Raw genomic sequence first — 25,338 nt, 5'->3', positions numbered from 1 at the left:
GTAAGTCCGTAACAGATGTTTTGTGTAAAACACAAATCAAAATTACAAAATCCTACCAACTTTAGCCCAAAATGGATAATATTGTTTCAAAACAAGATGAGCAACATCTTATGATTCTTATTATTATATTTAATGATATATAAGAAATTCATATATATTTAGTAAGAAATCAAGAATTCTTTTTTCCCACTTAACTTTATAGTTAAATTTTTTTATTAAAAAAAAGAGGCACAACTTTTGAGGGATAAAATCCCATCAATTAAGAGACTATATATATAATTAAAAGAAGATGAGTTTGAAAAATGAAATTATTGGTAGACTTGATTAGTGGGGGTCAAAATAGGCACTTTGAACAACGCCCAACCTCTAGGAATTTGCCACGTCAGCATTCTAATAATTTTACAAAAAAACAAACATTATTAAAAGGGAATGAGATGAATGGAGAGGTGGCCAAGACATATTGGGCCCACTGGATTGGACCCAAAATGGGGCCCAATTTGCAATCAATATTCCTTTCCTATGAGAAAAATAAAAAATAAAAATAAGAAAAAAAAGAAAAAAAAAAGCCATGGCTGCTGGTGTGACAAAAGCAAATGGGAGCACTCTCCACACCCAATAGAGAAGAGCAATCATATCTTAAAAGCAAATCAAGTTAGAGAGAGAAAGAGGGTAAAACTAGTTAGAGAGAGAAAGGGTAGAGGAGACAAAGGGAAAGAATCGTCGATTAAAGCCAAAGAAAAACATCTATTTGACTTTGGTATTTCTCATCATTTGTCTTTTATCTTCAACACGTTATTACATCGAAAAAGATATATCTATATTTGTGCGTAAAGATTCTTGACGTGTATTGTAAATCATTAGTGGCCGATAATTTTTTTTTTCACCACTAAAAACAAAGTTCATGAGGTGAGATCAACTTCAACTCCAAACGCACTTCAGTGATATGAATCCATTTTGTGCAACAACAACAACAAAAAACGAATGTTCTGAACCTCGACTTTCGATCTTCTTTCGTTTCCATTTTGAAAAAATACGAGCGGGGTTTTCTTGCCCATCGTGTTCGTATTGCAAAAATAGAGAGAAAGAAAAAGTCAAATTGTTTACTTGATTTGTAACTTGGTAAAAGGGCAAAATTGGGTATAGGGCAAAATTGGGTATGTGTGATTGGGGGAATGGTTTGGAAAAGGGAAAGAAATTCAAAGCCTTTGGAAGGGGATATTGGGGAAACTTTCTTGGCTTTTTGAAGGAAAAAAAATAAGATTTGAATCCAAAGTTTCCTATGATGAGAGATCCAAATAAATCAATGTTTTCTTTTTCTTTCCTAGTACCATACTATACTATTACTACTCTCTTTTTGCTTTGAATCTCATTGGTAGGTATGAATTCAACCCCACTTTGGACAACAAATTCCCATTCAAACCCACTAACTCAATTCCATTTCATTTTTTATTATTTTTTTTTTCAGGATCGATGTTGTGTGGCTTACTCAGTGTATCAATATAATTAGGGTTTGTTGTCTGGGTTCAACAACGCTATGACTAGCGCAATTGCTCGAATAGGGACCCATTCCAGTTTAATTTACTTAGAAATAAGATTTTGTATCAACATGTACGTAGCTCAACTAGTTAAGACATATATTCTCGATCAAAAGGTCAGAGCTTCGAATCTCCACCTCACGTACTGTTGAACTAAAAAGATAAAGGTATATAAGATTTTGTTTCGGAATGGATTTAAAGAACAATATGTTTAGATAATTGTGTGTATTTGGAAATCTTACTCCTTTTTATTTTATTTAGTGTGTTATAGTGATGACGTGTTTTTTCAGGTAATTGAAGTGATTTTTCGTTTCAAAATTATAGATTTCTTTTTTTTTACAGTAATGTTTCAGATTATATGAAATCTTGATCGTTGTATATATTAATTTAGACTTGACCAAAATTTTAAACCAATGATAGTTTATTTTTCTTTCCAACGTAAAAATGTTTGGTCCAATCCCACCATTGTCACGTCAATTTATAATAAATAATAATAATTTAGGTCCACTGTAAATGTCAATGGAGAAAGATCTCATTCTACCATCCAAAATAATCAATATTGTCCACCGCTATATTTGTTGGGAATTTTCCCATGTAATTAGACATTTTTGTAGCATTTTCTAATTAGATATTTATATAACATATATAGGATATTAGTCCAGCATTTTCGTTGAGAAATTTCATAATTTAGTAACAATAATTTACAAGTTAACCAATAATAAGTATAAATTTTTACTTACAAAAATTATATAGTTTTTTACCATTAATTAAAAATCTAAAAATATTTTTATTAATTATATAAAAAATTAAAATGTAAATTATAATATTATATATTAATTATTAGATAATTAGTCTTTAAATTATCACTCATTTTGATTCAAACTTTTAAAAAATAATTTTTTTTTCAAGATGAGACAGCACTTAACCACTAAAATCGTGGGCTTTCACATGCAAAATTAAAAATAAAATTATATAAAATAATAACAATTTAATTTCGAAAAATAAATGGTTTATAGATAATAAAGAAATATATCGGTACAATAATTTATAGTAAAGATATTACTTATATATAATGGCAACATATAAATTGAAAATAAAAATAAGTTGTGGAATTACAAATGCAATTAAGTTAAAGAGACAAAATATATGTGTGTGTGTATATATATACATATTTTGAAAGAATATATATGATAAGAAAAATAGGGTGGGAGTACAATCCTTTAGAATGATTAACATATTTATATAAAGAAAGTTTTCTATTTTTCTATAAGAAATGAAAGAAACATGAATTGTATGATTTTTTTTTCTTTTTAAGAAAATTGAAAAATTAGGCAAGTTTCGGTTCACTTGGTCATGTGTGTTTATACCATTAACAAAATATATAAAATAAAATAGCTCGAGAGTGTAAAAAAACTAACAAAATAAAATTAAAAACCGAAGTTAGAGGGACTTGAAGCTGATGGAAGGTGTAAGAAATCATTTGTTATTTAAATTATGAAACGTTAACATAATTAGTTTATGAGCGGTGAATTATACCTAATGACATAACTAACTTACACTTATCTAATATATTATTGGAGTGTTCGAATATAAATACATTAATCATTAAACTTTGTTCGAATTCACGTCAAAAGAATTATAAAACTTATTCAAATCTAAAATAAAACTTTTTAAACATCATAAAGCAAAACTTTAAAAGAAAAAAAAAAGTAAACTTTCACGAGGTCAAAATTATAACTAAATGCATAATAAAATTTCTATTACATGAGATACGTTATTTGTTCAATTGAATATGACTACAAAGAAATAAATAAGTAAAGAAAAAATCTCCTAATAGAAAGTTCATGTCTTTATCAAATTATGGTACAAAACCTCAATTCTTACAAAATCTAAACTTTATCAAATGTGTTGGATAGTAAACACGAATGCTTAGTTTCTTCACATAAAACCAATTCAAGAAAAATAGTATAAATTTGGTCATTATATTAAGTTAAAATTACACACCAAACATATCGCACGTAAAAACAAATAAATAAGTAATAGGAAAAAAAATCAAAAGTTTACATTACAAAATAATGAGAAAATCATCATGAGATACTAAACTTATAAATTCACGTAAATCCTTTTTGAAAATAAAAATAAAAATAATAAGGAATTGGAAAAAAAGGGCATTTATTATTCAAAGATTATTAGGAAGAAAATTAATTTCACGTGGAATCGTGGAAAGCATGTGAAGTTACTTTTCACGCGTGCGAAAAGCGGTTGGAAAATTTTGCTACCGCCCAAATTCAACTTTTCTTTTCCTCCTAAATATAAATCTTACATCAACCAGATCATGCCACGTGTACTGTGAGGTGTACAAAAATATCTGACACTCTTTTTTTTATTTTTTTTTATTTTTTTCATTTTCCAAAATCAAATCCACTCCTCGCTGACGCTCTGCGGCGGAAAGATTTTTATAATTATAATCTATAAAGCCTAAGTCTTCGCCAGATAAACGATTTTTCAGCAATTACTTCTTTTTTTAAGAAAATATATAATTCATATCCTAATCCTTTAATTAATTCTCAAATGAGTACTTAATCTTTTAATTAATTCTCAAATGAGTACTTAATCTTTTAATATAAGCTTTGGTCTCTATAAATTAAGTATATATTCTTCAAAGTTTAGATTTATTTTGTACTTTCAAATTAATAATAATTTGATTTCAGAATTTTAATATGTAATAATTTAGTCACTGTAGTGCAAATATACTAGGTGAAAATATTGATCCAGATCTTCAAACTCGTTCACAAACTATAAAAGTGTTACAAAATCAAAGATTTGTGCTCCATTATTACAATTTTGAGTGCGAAAAAGATGTGTGTAATTCTCTTTTTGACTCAAATTCTTTGTTCTAGTTTTTGTTCCTTTGATAAGGAAATAATTCTATTGCATGTACTATTACTTAAAATATTGTATGCTTTGAGGAGATTGTATGATACATATGGGTTTTGGTCCCATCATTCTATAGCTTTTTGGGCTTATAAAGTTGTTTGTCTATGCTTTGTATTATCGGCTTAATTCAATACAATTTATTCGAGTTTAATCTTGGTCATTTTAAATTAATGCTTAACTTTTAAGAAGTATTATAGCATAAATCTACATTTAGTAGAAAGTGAATCCATATTTAGTCACGCATCATTTAAAATCATTTCATAATTAACTTAAAGTTAGTCATTATTTGCTCTTTATAAGTCCTAAAAACTCTCCTATGGTCGCTGATTTCATAGACAAAATATTTTGAGTCTTTACAACATATTATTATACGAAAATTATTAGTTTTAGTTTTTTCTTTCTTTATCAGTTTAATATCATGTGGAGGTAAGATTAACTAGTTGAGCTATGTCTAATTACAATATGGTCGAATTTTAGTTGAATCGTAGATTTTCTAAGTTGAGTCAAACGATAGGAAAAAGTTATGCACTTCGAATATGAACTTAAAAAGGTTGAGCACTTTTTTTTTAAATGATGACTAATTAATTACTAGGTTGTTGGTCAAATAAGCCCATCTGTATGTATATGTTTATTTTTCATACATTGACAAATTTCATAGACTAATATTACTTATTAGAGTCTTTTAAGACATTATTAAATTTTGGTTGAGTTATACTTTGTAAGGTCAAATTTGGAGGCTCTGGAAAGTCTTAATGTGGTAACATAGATGAACTTATAAAGTAATTTTAGGGTAGAAAACTAACCAAACAGAATTTTGGTTTGGTGAAAGGTGACATGTTCAAGTAAATAAAGATTAGTAGAGAGGGACATTTAGTTGCACAAGTCTAACCTAGGAGGATTATAAAGAAAAATATCAGCATAAATAGATATGGATATTTCAATCCGAGCATGGTTCGATAAGAAAGACAAACATTTCAATCGATTCAATTGTGCACGGGTTAATAGAAGTACATTTTTATTTTTGTTTTTTATGGGTTAAAAAATATGTTTGGTACCTATACTTTTGATAAAAGTAACGATTTAGTCGTTGAATAGTATGTAACAATTTAGTTCCTATACTTTCAAACTGCTAACAATTTAGTTTTTGAACTTGTAACAATTTAGTCCTTATAGTTTAAAATTTGTAACAATTTAGTCCCTACCATGAAAAGTCTTCTCAAAATTAAGTGTCGATTTTTATCATATAACGATTAAGTCTTTGTAATTTATAAATACATTTGGCCCCTTATCGATTAATCTATTTATGTATATAAGAAATTTAACAAAACCAAAAAAATTACTATAGGGACTAAATTATTACAAACTTTAAATTACAAGGAATAAATTATTACATACTAAAATTCAAGGACTAAATTGTTATCAATGTGAAAGTACATTGACCAAATCTTTACAAACTACAATTCAGGGACTAAATTGTTACTTTAATGAAAATACAGTGACCAAAATTATTTTTTAACCTTTTTTTAGTGAGAGGTGGAGGATTCGAATCTTCAACCTAAAGAAAAGTATGTAATACATTAACCAGTTGAATTATGTTCATGTTAGTTTATCATTGATTCTCTATATCATGCGAGAGCAATCAATATTTATGTAATAAATCTGATATGTTATCATTTTATTAATCATGCTCAAATAGATGTAATTGCAACTTTTCAAGTACTAGAAACTAAATAAACACTACCATCAAAATTTGTAAACTACATTTATAATTTAATAAATCATTAATGATCTTTTAAAGTAAATCTTGACTTATATGTGTTATATTTTTAAATTATTATGTTGAAGATCATTAATGTTGATTAAAAATATAAGAATGTGGCCTGAGTTTAAAAAGGTTAGTTTTAATTTGCCAAAACAAACATAGTTCGATGATAATTAACATACATCTCAAATCAAGAAGTTGTAAGTTCGATCTCTCTCTTCTAGTTGTATTTGAGAAAAAGTTAGTTTTAATTTTATAAGAATGTGTGCATGTACTAGCGCCTATGGCCTAATGGATAAGGCGTTTGACTTCTAATCAGGCGATTGTGGGTTCGAGGCCCACTAGGCGTGTTGAATTAATTAATGGAATATGTTTTGAAAGCATATCATAATTTTCCCTCTTTAGTTCAGTTTTAAATAATTGATAAGTCTAGATTCTATCCCATTTTGATTTAAAATTTTTAAAATATTATAAACTTCCAAATTTATTCTAATTTGATGCCGTAACTCTGAAATATTTATTTTAATTCTTGAACTTTTAAACCGGAATGATCCAATATCGATGAAATCAATTATCAAACATAGAGTAACAAAAAAAAAAACTAAAAAAATGACATTAAGGTAACTTTTCTTTTATTATTCTAACTCCAAAATTGAACTACTTTTACAACAATATATAGATGGTTTTTGCCATCTCTTTGAGAAATCTGGAAAGTCGACGGCCAAGAGGATCAGAGAAGAAAAAAAACCTCAAAAGAGATCTTTGAACATGAAGAACAAAGGAAAAAGAAAAACATTGAAAAAGAATAGAAAAAAATAGAAGAATGTTATTATATAAAAAGATTTTTGTCATTCTTCTGTCAAAGAATTGAAAGACAGATTGACGGAGGGGCCTAAGAGCTACCTGTCTATCATGTCATTTCAAACAAACACTATCGACAGCGACGAAACTCAAGAAAAAGGAAATTCAAAATAAGATTTAAAAGAAAAAAGGAAATTCAACCCATTTTCGCGACCTTGAAGAACTGGATCATCTCTGATTCTCTGCAACTGCACCATTCCATACCAGACCCTTTCCCTCTTTCTTCTTTCTCTCTATATGCATATTATATATTTGTGAGAGTTTTGGAGTTGTAATTTAATCGCCTGAAGAGGGTCTGTTGCTCTTTTCTTCTTTAATGTTTCATGGGTCTGTTCGATTTTTCTGCGGAATTGGTGGGTTGTTCTTCAATCGATAGTCTTGAGGAGTTTTTTTTTTTTTTTAGTGTGAGTTGAAGTGGTTTTTGGGTGAAGTTTTAGTTCTTCAGTTGGAGCTTATACATTTTTGGGAATACGAAGTGGGATTTTGGTAATCTAAGCGGGTGTTGGAATTTGGGAGATTTGGGGTAAAGTGGGAGGCAAGGAGAGGGGGTTGGGGGTTTCTAAAAGTAGCGAGGAATCTGAGGTTTTAGCATTTGGAACTTTCTGGGAAATTTTTGGAGCCAAAAGAGAGAAAAAAAAGGAAGAAAAGTTATGTGAAACCATGGTCGAAGCTTGACGATTCTCTATTGCTAAGCTTTCAGTTCTTTCAGAAACAGAAAAGGGGGGAAAAAGGGGGAGAGGAAGAGGAAGAAAAGAGAAAACCCAACAGATTTTTGTTGTGATTTTTTCTTCTCCAACTTTGTCTCATTAGCTTTTCCATTTCACACCTGGCGGAGTTTACCAAGGCCATTTTTCTGTGTGTTTGAGGTTTTAGAGCTTCGATTTGGGGGAAATGGCCATGGCTATGGCCCATCACAGAGAGGGTGGCGATGGGGGTATCAACGGCCACCTTGACAGCTCCGGGAAGTACGTCCGGTACACGGCGGAGCAAGTGGAGGCTCTGGAGCGAGTCTATGCGGAATGTCCTAAACCGAGCTCTTTGCGCCGCCAGCAGCTGGTTCGCGATTGCCCCATTTTGGCCAACATCGAGCCAAAGCAGATCAAAGTCTGGTTCCAGAACCGCAGGTATGAGAAGGATTGTTAATGGGGTTCTCGTGTTTGTTCTTTTTCTTCTTTTGAAATGGTATACTAATGGCATTTTCAGTGCATTTTGGTTTTACTAGAATCTCGATTGTTGTGAAGTTGATTCTCCATTGTAGAATCTCCCTTTCATGATAGAGGCAGGATTTTGTGGTAGTGTGGTTCTCTTGGGGCCTCTGGATTGAGAGGAGTAATAGGATTTTTAGGGATTTGGAAAGTTATTGAAGAGAGGAGGTTTGGGCGTGTTTGTTAGGTTTAATGCCTTTGTTTGGGTGTCGGTTTCTAAGGAGTTGTGTTCTTATCCTCTCGGTCTTATTATTTTGAGGTGGAGCTCCTTTTTGTATGCTTGGGCTCTCCTTTTGTATGCCTTTTTGTATTCTTTCATTTTGCCTCGACGAAAGCTCGGCTTCTCATCAAAAAAGAAAAAGTTGGATTTTTGTGTTTGCTTTTTTTTGGGAGTTAGAAGGATGATGGGGGGTTTGGTTGGTCCTGTAGGTGTAGAGAGAAGCAGAGGAAAGAGGCTTCTCGTTTACAGTCACTGAACAGTAAACTGACGGCCATGAACAAGCTGTTGATGGAGGAGAATGATCGGTTGCAGAAACAAGTGTCTCAGCTCGTCAGTGAAAATGGGTGTATGCGGCAACATTTGCAAACTGCTAATGTATGCCTTTCTCCTCCTGTTTCTACTTTTTGTTTTTCTGAGATAATATCATCATCTTACTTGTGTAATCTCTCTTACCGTTGAACGATTCTGTGCTTATTGTCTTATTTCACTTTGAAAATAGGCTGTCTAGTTGTGAAGTTTTAAGGAAACGATAGCTCGAAAACGAGCGGTATACTTCTGGATTATTGTGTTTTCAGGTGATAGTTCGTCGCTTGTTTAGAATTGCATTTGTTTTGTAGGCACCGGCAGCGACAACTACTGATGCAAGCTGTGATTCAGTGGCTGCCACCCCTCAGCATTCACTTAGAGATGCTAGTAACCCTGCTGGGTAATTCTAGAGACATTTTTTATGCTATTTCTTGTGTTCTTCAACGAGTTGTGTGGTTACTCTTCTTTTTTCTAATCTGTTACAATTATCGCAGACTCCTGTCTTTTGCAGAGGAGATTTTGGCAGCCTTCCTGTCAAAGGCTACAGGAACTGCTGTCGATTGGGTCCAGATGCCTGGGATGAAGGTTCGAGTTTTTGCCCCGTCTTTTCCCACTACTTTCATATGTTGTTCATAATCTGGCTTTCCTTTGCTTAATAGCCTTGTTAAGCCTCGTTAATTGTGGATATATTTCGTTCAGCCTGGTCCGGATTCGGTGGGAATTTTTGCCATTTCGCAAAGTTGCAGTGGAGTGGCTGCTCGAGCCTGTGGTCTTGTCAGTTTAGAGCCCATGAAGGCATGAATCCTCATACTACTTTATTTTATTTTAGATAAGAAAACTTTGAAGTGAGCAAAAATCCTCATACTACTGCTCAAAAAATGTGTATGTTATGGTTGTAAATATTGTGAGTTTTATATATTTGCTCAAAATCGATAGTACTTCTGCAGATTACAGAGATCCTAAAAGATCGTCCATCTTGGTTCCGTGATTGCCGAAGCCTTGAAGTCTTTACGACATTCCCCACTGGTAATGGAGGGACGATCGAACTTGTTTATACACAGGTGAACTCGGTTATGGACATCTATTACAATTTTTCTGTTAGCTAGTTAGTGACATAGTTCTAGAGGGAATCAATGATGGGCTGACTTATTACTTTAGGTTTACGCTCCTACGACATTAGCGCCTGCCCGAGATTTTTGGACTCTAAGATACACCAGAACTTTGGAAAATGGCAATCTTGTGGTAAAAGCGCCTCCTTTTCTACATTTGATATCCTTTTTTTCCCCCATATTGTATGTGTTTAGTTTAGTTTTTCCCCTTCAGGTTTGTGAAAGATCTCTGTCCGGATCTGGCACTGGGCCTAATGCTGCTTCTGCCGCTCAGTTTGTGAGAGCTGAAATGCTTCCCAGTGGCTATTTGATTCGTCCGTGCGAGGGTGGAGGTTCAATCATCCACATTGTAGACCACCTAAATCTTGAGGTTTGACTTTTCGGCTTTCACTTTATAAATACTATTTCAGGAGGCAAAATCGCTAAGCAACTGTATAATTCAATAGCCCTGGAGTGTACCAGAGGTAGTACGACCGCTTTACGAGTCGTCAAAGGGCGTGGCCCAGAAAATGACTATAGCAGTGAGTAAATTCAGATATGTTTCAATATTGTTCGATATTGTCACTAAGGCCTTTTTGAGCATTCGATTAGTCTTTGAATTTTAATCATCTCCTTGCCCTGACTTTCAACATGTAGGCTCTTCGTTACGTTAGGCAAATTGCTCAGGAGACTAGTGGTGAAGTAGTATACAGTCTAGGCAGGCAACCGGCCGTTCTTCGAACTTTTAGCCAAAGATTGAGCAGGTAGATATGTGATTTTTTTTTTCCACAAGATGAAGGTTTCTTATGCATTTTTCCCCTTAACTTTAACATGGTTGGAATAAGAACACTTTGAAGATCTTTTCCTTTATTATCTTCTTGTAGAGGATTTAATGATGCTGTCAATGGATTTAATGATGATGGGTGGTCTTTGATCAATTGTGATGGAGCTGAAGATGTGACCCTTGCCATAAATTCAAGCAAGAATTTAAATACATCATATGATCCAGTCAATTCTCTTGCATTCCATGGGGGAATCCTTTGTGCAAAGGCTTCCATGCTTCTCCAAGTATGTTTAAAGGATTTCCCTTGTTAAACTTACCATTTTTGTACCTATACTTTATGCTTGGTCTCAATAGGGTCTTCGAGATCCTGATTTAGTTAAATCTCCCAAAACGTTATTGCCGTTATCCTTGTTAACACAAAAAGCCAGCCTGAGTTCTAAATCTAATTGTGCAAAATTAGACTTTCAATCCACAAGAATAAGGCCTAGCTAGAATTATAAAACGGCTTAGAGATGGATGGACGTTCTAAGGGAAGAGTTGAACCTAACCACATCTCAAACCTCTCTAGTCCTTCAACCTCTCGATAAATCCTACCATCTCTCCAGCAAAATACCCATAAAATACCAAAAAGAACACACATGTCGAAGGATTAAATCCTATCTCGATAGGAAGGATTCATAAGAATCTCTTCCATTCCATCATAGCACGGCAATCTCTATTCCATGCCCCAGAAATCCCTGATGTTAACAATTTTCTTACCGGACACGTTTCATTTAGATGTGATGGAGAGAGGTGATAAGCTTATATCTAAAGAAAATGTGTAACATAACGAAGTAACGGTTAACATTGGGTAATAAGACGTTTTGAGGGATTCCATGCAACTCTAGGTAGGCAGTCAATCAACTTTTGAAATTGTAGGAACTGAAATAGTCGTAAATTATAGGCATATTTATCTGGTCAGGGATGTTTCCAAACAGCTATTAACTTGAAGCTTACGTACCTTTCTGAACATTCTACTGTTATGATTTCTAAATCAGACCAATTTTGGTACAGATCAGTGGATTTCTTGTTTGGTTGTAAGTTAAATGAGTTCGTTAATTATGGTCTCCCTTTCAGAATGTTCCTCCCATTGCTCTAATTCGCTTCTTGAGAGAGCATCGTTCCGAGTGGGCTGATTTCAACGCCGATGCATATTCTGCTGCTTCATTGAAAACCGGTTCATATGCTTACCCGGGAATGAGACCGACCAGGTTTACGGGGAGCCAAATCATCATGCCGCTCGGGCATACAATTGAACAAGAAGAGGTATACGACGATCTATTAACTTAGTTTTATCTTTGTTGATCCAGTTGCTTGAAGTTTATTAGTATTTCTCTTATGTTCATCCAGTTGCTTGAAGTTGTGAGGCTTGAAAGCCACCCTCTTGCTCAAGAAGATGCTTTTATGTCCGGGGACATCCATCTCTTGCAGGTACCGTCTTTTCAATCTCTCCGATTTTGCCCCTGGATCGGGAGGCCAATCAACTGCAATAGCTTGCTAAGAAGAGTTCTGATAGTTTGTTGTGTGTGTGAGTTTAATTTCTCTCTTGATTCTTGTGTCGGGCAGATGTGTACTGGAATAGATGAGAATGCGGTCGGGGCGTGTTCCGAACTTGTGTTTGCTCCGATTGATGAGATGTTTCCTGATGATGCTGTGCTGCTGCCTTCTGGTTTCAGGATCATCCCATTGCATTCTAAAACAGTTGAGTTCAATTGTGCTTCTTTTTATCTAATCTCATGCATTTTTTGTGTTTCACCTGTTCAAAATTATTAAAATCCATTTTTTTGGGTAAAATTGTTGTGTAAACCTGGTTTTTCCATCTTGGAATATGTTTGATTTTCAACTTTTTAGAACAAATAGGAAAATTTAGTGGTTAGTCTGGACCCGTCTAACATCGTTCCGTTTCATGTTTCTCATTTTCGATGTTTGAAAGCCACAAGCATTTAGTAACTGTTTCTATTTTTCATTCTTCATGTTTAACAATGTTTCCAAGATTGTATAGAAATTTTAAAAATATTAAAATCAAGTTTCTTATTCTGTTTCCGGTTTTTTTCAAAAACATAGATAAAAGTATTATTTTTTCCTATAAAATGGATAATGAATATCGAAAAATAAATATAATATACAAATTTTGAATATTTAATTTGGAAAAAAAAAATCACATAAATTTTTTACCTTTTTTTCTCTTCCTTTATAACTTCCCTTTTAAACTTTGATTTCCTTACACTGAGAACTGCTTTCTGAGGACATTTTGCTTTCAAAAGTGTTCTTTCTGATGATTCACGAAACACTTTACGATATTCTTCGAGTCGAGTTTTCTAACATCAAATGTCATAGTTAGACCAGTTAGTTAACGAGATCACCTGACGTAAATTAAAAGAAAAACCGAGATATATTATTCCCTTTCTGATATAATTGTTCACCCTTTTGCTGAATCTTTTTCTCACTGAAGTCTGATCCCCATGATCAACATGTTCCTTTTTTGTTTGGTTTAATCATTCAGGGTGACCCAAAAGATGCATGGAACTCAAACAGAACTCTAGATCTTACTTCAAGTCTTGAACTTGGCTCATATGCTCCCCAAGATTCTGCTGCTGCATCAACTTCTCATAATTTCAGGTCGGTTTTGACCATCGCTTTCCAGTTCCCGTTCGGTAGCAACCTGCAGGACGACGTTGCAGCAATGGCGAGACAGTATGTTCGGAGTGTCGTCTCTGCCGTGCAGAGGGTTGCAGTCGCCATATCTCCCTCTGGATTAAGCTTGCCCCGAGAACCGAAACTATCATCTGCTTGTCCAGAAGCCCTTACACTGGCTCAATGGATCTGCCATAGCTACAGGTTCTTTCCCTTTCCTACATTTTCTTGGTTTAAAATCATATTTTGGGTCTTAAAATTTTTTACTGGTTTTATTTTGGTTTTTAAATTATTTTAATCTCTCAACTTTTAAAAGAAAATATTATTTCCGTCTCAACTTTGGGTTAAAAAATTGTTTGTCCTTGTTGGTTTTTTATTAATTGAACAGAAGTTTTAAATTCTCTCTTTTGGTTAGGTTTTAAAACACTTTTGGTCCCTGTATTTTCGCTAAAGTAACAATTTAGTCCTTGAACTTTATTTTGTAACAATTTAGTCTCTGTACTTTCAAATTGATAACAATTTAGCTTTTGAACTTTAGCATGTAACAATTTAGTCATTGTAATTTAAAACTAGTAAATATTTAGTCCTTATCTTGAATTTTTTTTTGTTAAATTTGACACTTAATTTTAATAAATTTTTTTACGATAGGGACTAAATTGTTACAAATGTTAAATTACAGAGACTAAATCGTTACAAGTTAATATTCAGGGACTAAATTATTACTTTAGAGAAAATACGGGGACTAAATCATTACAAATTAAAGTTTAAGGACTAAATTATTACTTTAGGGACCAAATATATTTTTTAACCTTTTGGTTATTATATATGAACTCAAACACTTGTCTCAGTAGTATTTATTACGTGTTTCTATTAAATGACTTATTAGAAGTGTAATAACACTCAAATCATAGACTTATACAAGACGTCCAAACCGTGGGTCAGTTTGGAATGTGTTTTGAGAAAAGTATTTCTAAGTGAAATATTTGTTTTGCAAGAAGATTAATAAAATGTCTTATCTAAAAGCACTTAAATTACCTTTGATTATAAAATAAAGATAAAAAATTTTAAAAAAGTACTTAAAAATACTGTTTAATGTTTTAACTAACTTTTAGTTTCTCCGAAAACAATTTAGAAGACATGCAAAGACACTCATTATCCGTGGTATATATTTTTAAAAGAAGCACTACATTTGATTTTTCTTTTCCCCCTAAGTAGCAAACTCCTTAAAAGTTTTTTTTGCTATATTTGTATTATTCTTTAAAGAAAAAAAGAATACTTACTATTTAAGAATATAACCTTTTTCTTTAAAAAAAAAAAAAGAAAAAAGCATTCTTACCATCTTAGAAATTAACCCATTAAAAAATAGAAAAAAAAAACTTTCCTTCTGAATTCCTATGCGGTCCAGTAGGAATTAATTTTGCATTATTCCTTCATGGTCCACTTGTCTTGACCACGCAGTAATTCAGGAAGAATTTTCTACTAAATCTTCCCAGAATTTTCTACTAAATCTTCATGAGGAAAGTTTTTTTTATTAAAAATTATCACACTTACCATTCAAAGGGAGTCTTTGTGATATAAATAATCTAAAAAAAGACCGGTAGCGAGTCTTTGTGATATAATATTCTAAAAAAAGACCTGTAAAAGTCTTCGCATCTGTGATATAATATTCTAAAAAAAACATGTAAAATTGACTTTCTTTGTCACTCTCACTCTCACAGATGCCATACGGGAACAGAATTGGTGCCATCAGAGGGTGTGGATAATGACTCGGTGTTGAAAAATCTATGGACTCATCAGGATGCATTTCTGTGCTGTTCCCTTAAGGTAAAAGAAAGAAAGAAAAAACAAACAAAAATATGAACCAAATAAACATAATATAATGTCTGGTGTGGCTGTTTTGAGAATTACAATGTGATTTATCATTCACTTTGGTTGGTTTTGCAGTCATTGCCCCCAGTGTTCATGTTTGCAAACCAAGCAGGACTTGACATGTTGGAGACAACCTTAGTTGCCTTACAAGACATCACTTTGGATAAGATTCTTGGTGATTCTGCCCGCAGGGCTTTCTCTGCTGATTTTTCCAACTTAATGCACCAGGTTGGTTACCCCCATAGTTGACTTTCACTTCATTTCATCCACCTGATTCATCAAAATTTGAAGCAAACTCGTCGTGGGTGGCTGTGTGACGAAAATGTAATGATATATATGAGCTGATGACAAATTGTAAACAAACTGAATCTTACTTGTTACCTGTTTAGGGCTTTGCTTACATTCCTGCTGGAATCTGCATGTCGACGATGGGGCGCCATGCTTCCTTTGAACAGGCCATTGCATGGAAAGTCCTTGCAGAAGATGAGTCTACTGTGCACTGTCTTGCCTTGTCCTTCGTCAACTGGTCGTTTCTGTGATTCTTTTCCCTGTAAACTTGTTGAAAGTTATGTAACAGTTCAGAAAATAGGAAGGGGTTTCTTCATTTTTGTAATATCTTATCTATATATCAGTCTCAGGTTTGAATCATAAGGATGTATCTGGCAGGGGAAATTTTCTGACGATGGCAAATTCTTTTGTTGAATGATAAGAATGGAAAATTTTGTTGCATTACTGGAACCTTAGCCTGAAGCAAATTTAGCAGTGTACAACAGTTTGTATATAATCAATGGTGGTTGGATCGTGATGCAGTAACGATAGAGTGTTGAACCAAGAACCAAATCAAACCACCCATATTCATTCACCACCTCAAATGCAAATTATACACACTGACATAATAAAGATTCAGTCTCAGGGCATTTACTACAAAATATCATATCATAAAACAGCGAGGAACAGTAACAATGAAGCAGAGGGCGTTACAAGTAGGGTGAACCAATTTCTTTCAAGTTTCTTCTCTTTAATAGTGGCAAAATTCACCGGGAAGCAAGAGACCAGAAGTTCATGAAGAATGAAGGCAACGCAGTAAACCAGCTAATGAATGCCATGGCCGTGGCAGTTTCAAACTGTACACAGTGGTTCTGGTTGCAGCTACCTAGATCGTTGTCTATAAGGACAGTGATGCCTGCAGAAGCACAAGCTGCAGCGAATGTGAGGGTTGATGTGATCTGCAGGAGAAAACAGTCGGGTATCAACTGCTAGACAAGTAAAATTCGAGAGAACAAGTCTAATATAGCACATCATTCATAATTGGTTGGAAAAAAATGGTTGCAGAAATTGTGGAATTCTAAGAGGTTCTCTTAGTATTCAAATTCTTATCACACGAGAATCGATGTAAGAAACGACAATGGAAGTCCAATTTACTATTTGCTCTTATTTTATTTATTATTAACACTTTTTTTTGAACTGCAACAAAACTGCTTTCTTACTTTCATTGAGAAGAAATGAAAGATGCTATTTGCCCTTGTGGTTATACTAATGAAAAGATAAAAGCAAAAATTTCAAGTATAATTCAATCTTTTCATCGGCTATTAATAACTCGAAACTTCCAACATAGTTTTTCAGCCTGAGCAAACCAACTTCAACTGGATACAAGTATGACAGAATTAGACACATTGGGGACCAGAACATGAAATGGAGATTTCCATCAGAGCAAACCAAGTTGCATATGTGAAACTAAGAATTTAAATAAAATAATCAGCATCAACTTTCTCTAGCATTTCCAAGTTCATTTATTAGTCACAACCCTAAGAGAATATCTTCGGCCTTAATGCTAGCATACTGAAAACGCAATAATTCCATTATTCCAACCCAAGAAAGATGAACTTGAGCTAATTAGTAATGCAGCAATCAGCTTCCAGAATATTTGAGAACGTAAGGGTGAATCTACAGATGAAAAGTATGCAAAAATCAAAATCTGACACTTTGTTATTAACATACCCCATCGCCAATAGTGAACAAGCTGACTATCCGGCGATTCTGTAATGATCTTTTCACCAATAGAGCATATATATCAACAAACGCTAACGAGAGGCTCCACAAACTCTGCAAACTAGCTGCTGCAACAAGGTAGCTGAAATAGCAGAAGGTGAATTTCTTCAAGGACAGCACACACAAAGACTAAGATAAGATGTAGATGCATGTACTAAGAACTCAAGCTCGTACATGAAGTAAATGATAAAAGATAAACCTAAAATTTAAAGCTAAGGAATCTGAGACCAACCCAATAGGAAATAACCATCAGCCAACAAAGCATGAAACAATCTAAACAGGTTATCAACATTCTTCATAGGTCCAGGACTTCATAATTCCTATTTTTTTTCTCACAGCATCCAAAAATAGGACCATGAACTGCTCCAAGTATACACAGGATTTTACTACTTAGTCGAGGTCCATGATTATTGATGGTCGGTAAAGAGATAAATTTCATGGGTCAGTGGGTCAATTGATTACTGAACCCATATGCCATCAAGCTCTTCCATACGGAAGGCTCCACTTGAGTTTGCCATTTAATTTAATAGACATGGATTGCATCTTCAGCATGATAGGCAACAACACAATGAATACATTATACAGAGAGAGCGATTGTTCATCAGCTTCAAAATTCGGCCCTAGCTTATCCCAAAATTTGATCACAATTACATAGCCAAGTAGCAAATCGAACTAAACTGAAGTAAATGAATCTAATTCACTGAAAAATTAAATCTAGTTCGAACGACAGTTGAATTACTAAAAAGTACTCTCTCTTATGGACCTGAAAAGATCCATCCAACCCAGCCAATCCTAGATCCAAAAGCTACAAGTCGAGTAGAATAAATTGAGACATACCAAAAGGCAGTAACAGAAGGGAAATCGCTGGTGGTAGCCATGACAACCACCGCCGCCGCCGCGAACGCAAACTGAGCGAGACGCAAAGCAAGCCCACCGCGCGTGCCGGGCATTCCTTCCATGTCCTTCATCCTGAGCCTGGGTGCGTCGTCGGCGCCGTCGGTTGTGGGGGGATCTTCGACGGGGTGAACCGTGGCATGGCTCACATTCATTTCTCCACGACGGCGATGCCTCAGTTCCTCATCTCTTCCCCAATCGCGTCGACATTGTCGGCGATGCTGGCTGTGAACCCTCGTTTGATGGATACTGCTGAAGAATCTCAAGCTGATGGAGGAGCCACATGCGGAAACCAAATCTATGTTGGTGTCTCCAGGAATCTGCGTGGGAGAAGGAGCGAGATCCTTGAATTGAATTCGCGACCAAGAACGTTCGGCGCGGCGATGGCCGATCAATAAGGGCCTCTTCGTCTTCGGGCTGTCTCCGTATTCTGAAATACAATTTGGTTTTTTTTTCCGTCACAAATTTGTTTCCAATACATAATTTAATTAGATGCTTAAAGTTTTAAAAATTTTAATTTACTCCAGCCCCCGGAGTTATTTATAGTATGCGCTAATTGACTTATATCACCAATTGATTTCGATCTGGACCCACATATTATACTGAAAATCTTCGTAAATCATTCATTCCTTCTATTTCTTTTACTTAGCTTTAAATTCTAATGCATTAAACTAATTTAGTCAAAGATAAAATATTTGTTATTATTATATAAAAAAATATTAATATGGTAATGATGGAGATAATTTGTAAAGTGAAATTGAAACTTTTGAAATTATAAAAATTACATTGAATTAAAATAATGTGTAAACGTGGACACATTGAAAATGATAGAGAGATTAAAATTTATAATCTAACCATTTTTTATAGTCTCAAATGTTTGATCAAACCATGATAATCACGTTCATATAATAGGATATGATATGATGATTGCCTATTCTATTAAATGAAGTATGCAACTAGATAAAACTCCATAGGGATGCCTCAATCATGTTTTTCTGGTGGGGCGTCTTGTTTTTAAATTTGTAAATACTTTTAAATACTATTTTGGTCTTTATATATAATTTTTTATTTTGATTTATTTTGGACTATGTTTTAAAACATAATTTTGATCACTATTATTTCAATTTTTTTATTTTAATCTTTTTACTTTCCTATGTTTTGGTTCCAATAGTTTTAAAAAGTGACAAATTTGATTTTTATTTTGCAAAATTGGAATACAAATTTTATAAACAATGGAAATCCTTTAGTACAAATTTATGACTACATTTTAGGAAATTTAGTAAATGAAATATCATGCTAAAATTATAATAGAAAAAACTAAGATAAAAATAAAAATAAATGAATCAAAATAGTTATTTTTTTAAAGTAGAGAAATCAAAATGAACGTTTTATAAATATAAGGACTAAAATAACAAAAAATTGAAAGTACATGAATTAAATTAGACATTTTGAAAATACTGGGCTAAAATAATATTTAAACGTTGATATGATAATTAAGTTACTGAGCAGACATATGGGTATGAAAAATAATTTTTATCAAACTTTTTTGAAATTTGGCATTAGCAAATGGTTTTTCTTTTGGATCGGCCTATAATTTTTGTTGTGTATTTATTTTATTTGAAGGCTGAATTGGAAAATTTTGAATCCATCTCTTTTTTTTTTTTACATATCTTCCTACTCAAATTAATTTGCATAGAGTTCTAAGTTTTTCCCTCTTTATTTGGAGCCATTTTGCTTTTATTATGTCTGAAAAATTATTATTAACATAGTGATTATCTCGGAGAAAAATCAGGAAATTTAGGTGTAAGCCTCATCAAATTGGTTGCAATGCTCAACACATATCTCTGGTAAAAAGTGGTCTTTTATTCTTAAATTTTAAGAGTAAATCACACAAATTATCTCGAGTAAATGATGCAGTTACATTTAACATTATAAGTGGAAAAATTTATACCTATGAACTTATTTAAAATTTTATTGCTTAATAAAAAATAAATGGATGTCCATCCTATTATAGTTACAAATTTTGTTTATATGCTTAGATTTAGAATTTTTATTTTTACTAATAGGTAAAATGTAAAATAATAATAATAATAATTGTGAGATCGGGACAAACACAAATTTCATTAGAAATTAAAATGCTTGCCCAATTAAGATTGATGACTTCATTTTGAAGTTTGTACAATAGATGAAAATTTTAAAATAAAGAATTTATTGGATCCAGTTGTAATATGAGGTGAATTTGATCCCAATAATTTTAAAAGTTTAAATTTCATCAGTATAGTTTAGTCAAACATCACAAAATATTCTTCTCGGTAAAATATTGAATATAGACACTTTTTTTATTTATTTACATGACAACGAACTAACGTTTTGTATTTAACTGAGTGACTATATTAATTAACCCATTAAAGTTTAGGGTTGAATACAAAAAAGAAAAAAAATGTAAATATTTGAGTGGATAAAAGAAGATTTATTGACGATCTGCAAAGCTTAAGTACTAAACATACGAGTATAGCTCAATGATTAAAGATATTTTACTCATTCTCTATAATTCGAAGGTTCAGTTTCTCATCTCCACATTTGTCTACCATCGTGTGATTTAGAGTGTGTTTGGAAGAATCATTTCTACAATTGTCAAAATCACTTTTCTTTCTATTGATCATATTTGACAAATTAGAAAATGGATTTTAGGGAAGCTTAAAATCACTTTTAATCGATTTTTAAGGTATCAGTTACTTGGATGTTTATTTTGGAAAATCAATTATATTCGAATCTCTTTTCTTAAAATTACTAATTCTACCATTACTCGTACACACACTCTTATGTTGTTTATAATAAAATTAGTTTTCTGCTTGCAAATATTTTTTTTTACTCATAGATAAGATGTACAAAGATGCATTATGCGATCAAATAAAGACAAATCTTGACAAAGACATGGAAAGGCTTGCTTGGTTAGATAAGGTAGCCTTCTTCTATGAAGTTTGTCGAATGACATTTTTTAACTAAGTTAACCACATATAGTCTATTTTGTTCAATTATGCAAGTGTAAATGTTGGGGTCTGTTCGACGAGAAATTCAATAAGAGAAACTCGAATTAATGAACTTGTATTTGTATGTATGTATGTGGGTGTTACAATCTCTAATGTATAATCCTCTGATTAATTCTCTCAAATGTAAACTTTAATTCAGTGGCTCGTGAGCTTGTATTTGTATGGTTGATGCCTTCAGCTTCTCCCTTGACGAAGGATCTTTTAAGTCTTCAGCTTTGAGTTTGTTCGAGGACTTTGACTTGTTGATGAAGTTCTTTGGCTTGTAGCTTGATGAAGACTTTGTGCAGTCTTTGGCTTTGTGCTGGTGAAGTTCTTGACTTTGCAGCTTGTGAAGTGTTTCGACTTTGCAGCTTGTGAAATGCTTCGACTTTGCAGCTTGTTGAAGTTCTTCGGCTTTGTAGTTTGTGAAGTTCTTCGGCTTTGTGCTGCTTGTTGAAGTTCTTCAGTCAGTTTGATGAAGACTTTGCAGTTTGATGGAGTCTTCAAGTATTGTTGCTTGAGAGAGAATATTCAATGTTCTTGAAGTCTCGTACTCTTCAAGTCTCTAATTCTTCAAATCTTGTTGGCTTTGGATGCTTCACTTGACTCTGAAGGATTGTAGACGATTATGAGTGCTCTTAATCTCCAATTCTTCTAGACCTCTTCCAATTCTTCTTCCTCTTGGCTTCCTCCACCCCATCAAATGATAGGTGACCATCTATTTATAGAGTCTTGGTGGGTCTTTTATGGGCAAACGACTTAATGGGCCATCAGCTTGGCCTAGTCTCTTCATGGGTTTGGATCCAATTAGTTGATTTTATCGGACGACCATAAGAGAGACACGTGGCACAATTTGATTTCTTGATTTAAAAATCAATTTAGAACACGTGTAAATTTGTGATTGGTCCTAAATATAATTTTAATTTTGTGACGTGGCATTTAGTGATTAGCCGAAATTTCTCCGTCAACAGGGTCTTATTTGATAACAATTTTTTTTTTAAAAGTTATCTTTGATTTATTACTTTTTTTTTTAGTATATTCGTTTACCTCTCTTATAAACCTATTTGAATGGTTAGCTAAATTTAAAAAATAAAAATAAATTTTAAAAAACTACTCTAGGTAGTTTTTGAAATTTATATAAACTTATAATTTTAAAAAATAGATAACTAAAAGATAAGTTAGTTATTTAAAATTGAAATGACCTTTTTTTAAGGCCTGTTCAGTAGGTTTAATTCCTTGTTTTTTTTTTCTCGTTTTCGTTTTTTAATGAAGAAAATAGAATTGAGTTTGATAACTGTTTCTTGTTTTTTTTTTAATTTAAAAAATAGAAATATGCTTAACCGTAATAAAGCAAACAGAGATTAACTCGGCTTTGATCTAGTGAAGATTTTGATTGGTAGGAAATTTGTTGATATTCGGCACTGGGCGATTCTACTCGATCTTTTGATTATTGATTAAAACATGTTGAATGACAGATATGACAAGTCACAATAGTAGAGTCTCGATATTCCCAATGTGCACTCTTGGTTACTATCATGGTTTTCTTTTGTTGGTGAATGAAGATTAGCTTTTAGAGTCTATTTAGAAGGGTTTCTAAAAGTAGCAGCAAATTTTTAAACCACGCATTTTAGCACCTAGCCGCTATTAGATAGTCACAAATTTTATTTAACCCTAGTCGTGAAGAATGGAGCCTTGATAGATCGCCAAATTTGTTTTCTTTATCTTTTTCTTGTTGCTTGAAGCTCCTCAATGTTGTAGATTGAATTTTTTTTATTCAAGTATGAACTAGTTTTATTTTCTAAGGCATTAATGTGTAACCGTTTATTTTTTTTTAAGACAACAAGTGAGGTGGGGGGATTCGAATCCATAACCTCTTGGCAATGTAACCGTTTATAAGCTAAGGTCATGCTAGCAATGTAACCGTTTATTTCATCCCACTCTTTTGTGTTAATATTGATATTTCTATTTCATATTTTGTTGTGAGAACTATTGAGAGCTTAATGTGTGTTAAGAATAGACCATATTATTTTCATCGACTTTATATCATGATTATAGTTGAGCAAGATGAATTATTGATAGTGTTGAACCGTTTCCTCAATTTATACAAGAGATAGAGATATTCTCGTAGATATGCTGCGACAAATGTTAAATTTTACCTTCTTCATTATCTGAATAGTTTGAGTTATCATTAGAGATATAGATAACTTATTATTATTTTTTTTAAATTCTTTGTTGCTCGAGAAATACTATTGAATTTATAGGGTAGAACCTACCAACAACAAGAATATCGATTATTATTGATGGAGGGTAGGAGACAATAACAATATAGTTGTTACTTTAGAGTTTCAATCAAATGAGTTTATCCATTGTTTCGTTAATTGTTGTTATTTGATTGTGTTTCCTAATCATTTATTTGATGTTTAGATAAAATTGGGGTAACGAATTTCATACTTAGTAATTCATAGAGAACGATACTTGTACCCAAACTATTACTTGTAATGATTTTACAGTTGTGAAAATAGAGTAATAATTCCATTCTTAGTCCACATTCTCAAAGTGACGCTATCCCTTGCATTGTAATTAAGCACAGCTTCACACCAGAGTAATATTTGCAAGAGTATATGTCGCCAAACACCACAATGATGCAAGTTTCTATTTGCAAGAGCTAGAACCCACGTTAGAGACCGTGTAGGATAGTTGCTAACGTGTCACCTATTTCTTGTTTCTTTTCTAAAATTTTAAATTAAAATAAGTAAACTTTTATATGAAAATTAATTTTTAAAATAAAATAATAAAAATGTTTATGTTATATTTATTATTTTTTTATTATGCCTTCTATAAATAAAAAAAATGACAAAATAATATTTTTATTACACATTAAATGTTAAGATCACGCATCAGGTTTCTGACCGTAGATCCACAGTAAAAAAAATGTTTGTGATTGTTCCAGAAGAACTATGTTTTGAAGAAAAAAAAACTATAAAACTTATATTTGTTTCCAAAATTTATACACAATTTTTTAAGAAAAATGTATTAAAAATGAGTAACTAAAAAAGAATTACTAACCACTTGTATTTCTAAAATATAAAACAAAAATCAAAACGTTATCAAAACAACCAACTTCTACATTACTATAATTGAATTTGAGGTAGTTACTCGAATGGGCTGAAATAAAAGAATAAAGGAAGAAATCAACAAACAACGGCGGAATTGAAAGTAAGCAAAACAGGTGGCAGGTAGAACACTAGAAGAACAAAACAATCATAAATTAAGCAAATGTGTAAAATACGCCACAACTTTTTATTTTATTTTATCAAAATTTCTGAATTAAACAAAAAAAAACTATTTTATTTTGTACTTTCATTTCTATATTTTCAAAATGTTCACTTAAGTTCCTATAAGTCGTTGATTAGTTTCTAATTTTATTAAAAAAACTAACTTTTTGTAATTAATTACGTTTTTTTAATTTTTTTTAGAAATATTCTAAAAATTATATAGAAATTTTGGAAACAATAATAAACAAGTTTTTTTGTTTCGATTTCCAATTTATTACAAAACATTAATATAAATATTGCTCGATCAATATTGAATTCATGGATGTTGGAACTATCTATTTTTTTAATTAAAAATAAGGAAATGAAAAGTTACCAAATGGGTCATATAATTTTTATTTTGATTTATTTTAATCCCGTACTTCATTTTCCTCTTTATATTTTTAAAAAAGTGATTATTTAAATCTCTTAATTTTATTTTTAATCTATTTTTTTATCTCAATTTCAATAATTATGTTAATATTTTATAAATATAAATTAAAAAAATTAAAATACAGAGACTAAAATGAAGGGAAAAAAACATTTTAAAATGCAGCTATATAATTTCTTTTTGGAACAAAAATTTCTATATAAATTAAAAGTAAAAAATAGAGGATCGAAATGATATTTTAATTTAAGAAATATTCGAATCCGAGTTGCACGCTTGATGCCAAAGGCAAGGCAATGGCGGAGAATCTTCCAGAGAGAGACCGTGTGGACCCCACTCGTGTTCGTTAGATAAACGCGTATTCAAGAGGCGTGCCAGACACGTAACAAATCAGGCCATTTGGCTATTTAAGCAGCAGATAATTCCC

The 25,338-nt window shown here is 32.4% G+C and overlaps 2 protein-coding genes and 1 non-coding gene across 3 annotated transcripts; 2 read left to right on the top strand and 1 right to left on the bottom strand.

Moving 5' to 3' along the window:
• Positions 1-6,511: 6,511 nt before the first annotated feature.
• On the top strand, positions 6,512-6,584 carry TRNAR-UCU (transfer RNA arginine (anticodon UCU)). Its single transcript has one exon. It is a non-coding gene; the product is annotated as a tRNA-Arg (tRNA).
• A 535-nt stretch (positions 6,585-7,119) lies between these two features.
• LOC111020556 (homeobox-leucine zipper protein REVOLUTA) lies at positions 7,120-15,972 on the top strand. The gene is made up of 18 exons (XM_022297252.2): positions 7,120-8,219; positions 8,730-8,895; positions 9,138-9,226; positions 9,321-9,411; positions 9,526-9,621; positions 9,774-9,887; positions 9,985-10,068; positions 10,150-10,305; positions 10,382-10,456; positions 10,572-10,678; positions 10,799-10,982; positions 11,815-12,003; positions 12,088-12,168; positions 12,304-12,438; positions 13,241-13,575; positions 15,090-15,195; positions 15,316-15,468; positions 15,630-15,972. The coding sequence occupies exons 1-18, from the start codon at positions 7,987-7,989 to the stop codon at positions 15,777-15,779; spliced, it is 2,544 nt and encodes an 847-aa protein (XP_022152944.1). The 5' UTR covers positions 7,120-7,986; the 3' UTR covers positions 15,780-15,972.
• Positions 15,973-16,063: 91 nt separating this feature from the next.
• LOC111020558 (CASP-like protein 5A2) lies at positions 16,064-18,654 on the bottom strand. Its single transcript, XM_022297253.2, has 3 exons — positions 18,127-18,654; positions 17,239-17,371; positions 16,064-16,466 (listed from the first exon to the last, which is right to left on the bottom strand). The coding sequence occupies exons 1-3, from the start codon at positions 18,336-18,338 to the stop codon at positions 16,275-16,277; spliced, it is 537 nt and encodes a 178-aa protein (XP_022152945.1). The 5' UTR covers positions 18,339-18,654; the 3' UTR covers positions 16,064-16,274.
• Between the last annotated feature and the right edge of the window lie 6,684 nt (positions 18,655-25,338).

Source organism: Momordica charantia (assembly GCF_013281855.1).
Source record: "Momordica charantia cultivar OHB3-1 chromosome 3 unlocalized genomic scaffold, Mcharantia_2.0 BLBB01000003.1, whole genome shotgun sequence".
NCBI lineage: Eukaryota > Viridiplantae > Streptophyta > Magnoliopsida > Cucurbitales > Cucurbitaceae > Momordica > Momordica charantia.
This window is presented reverse-complemented; position numbering and strand designations above follow the sequence as displayed.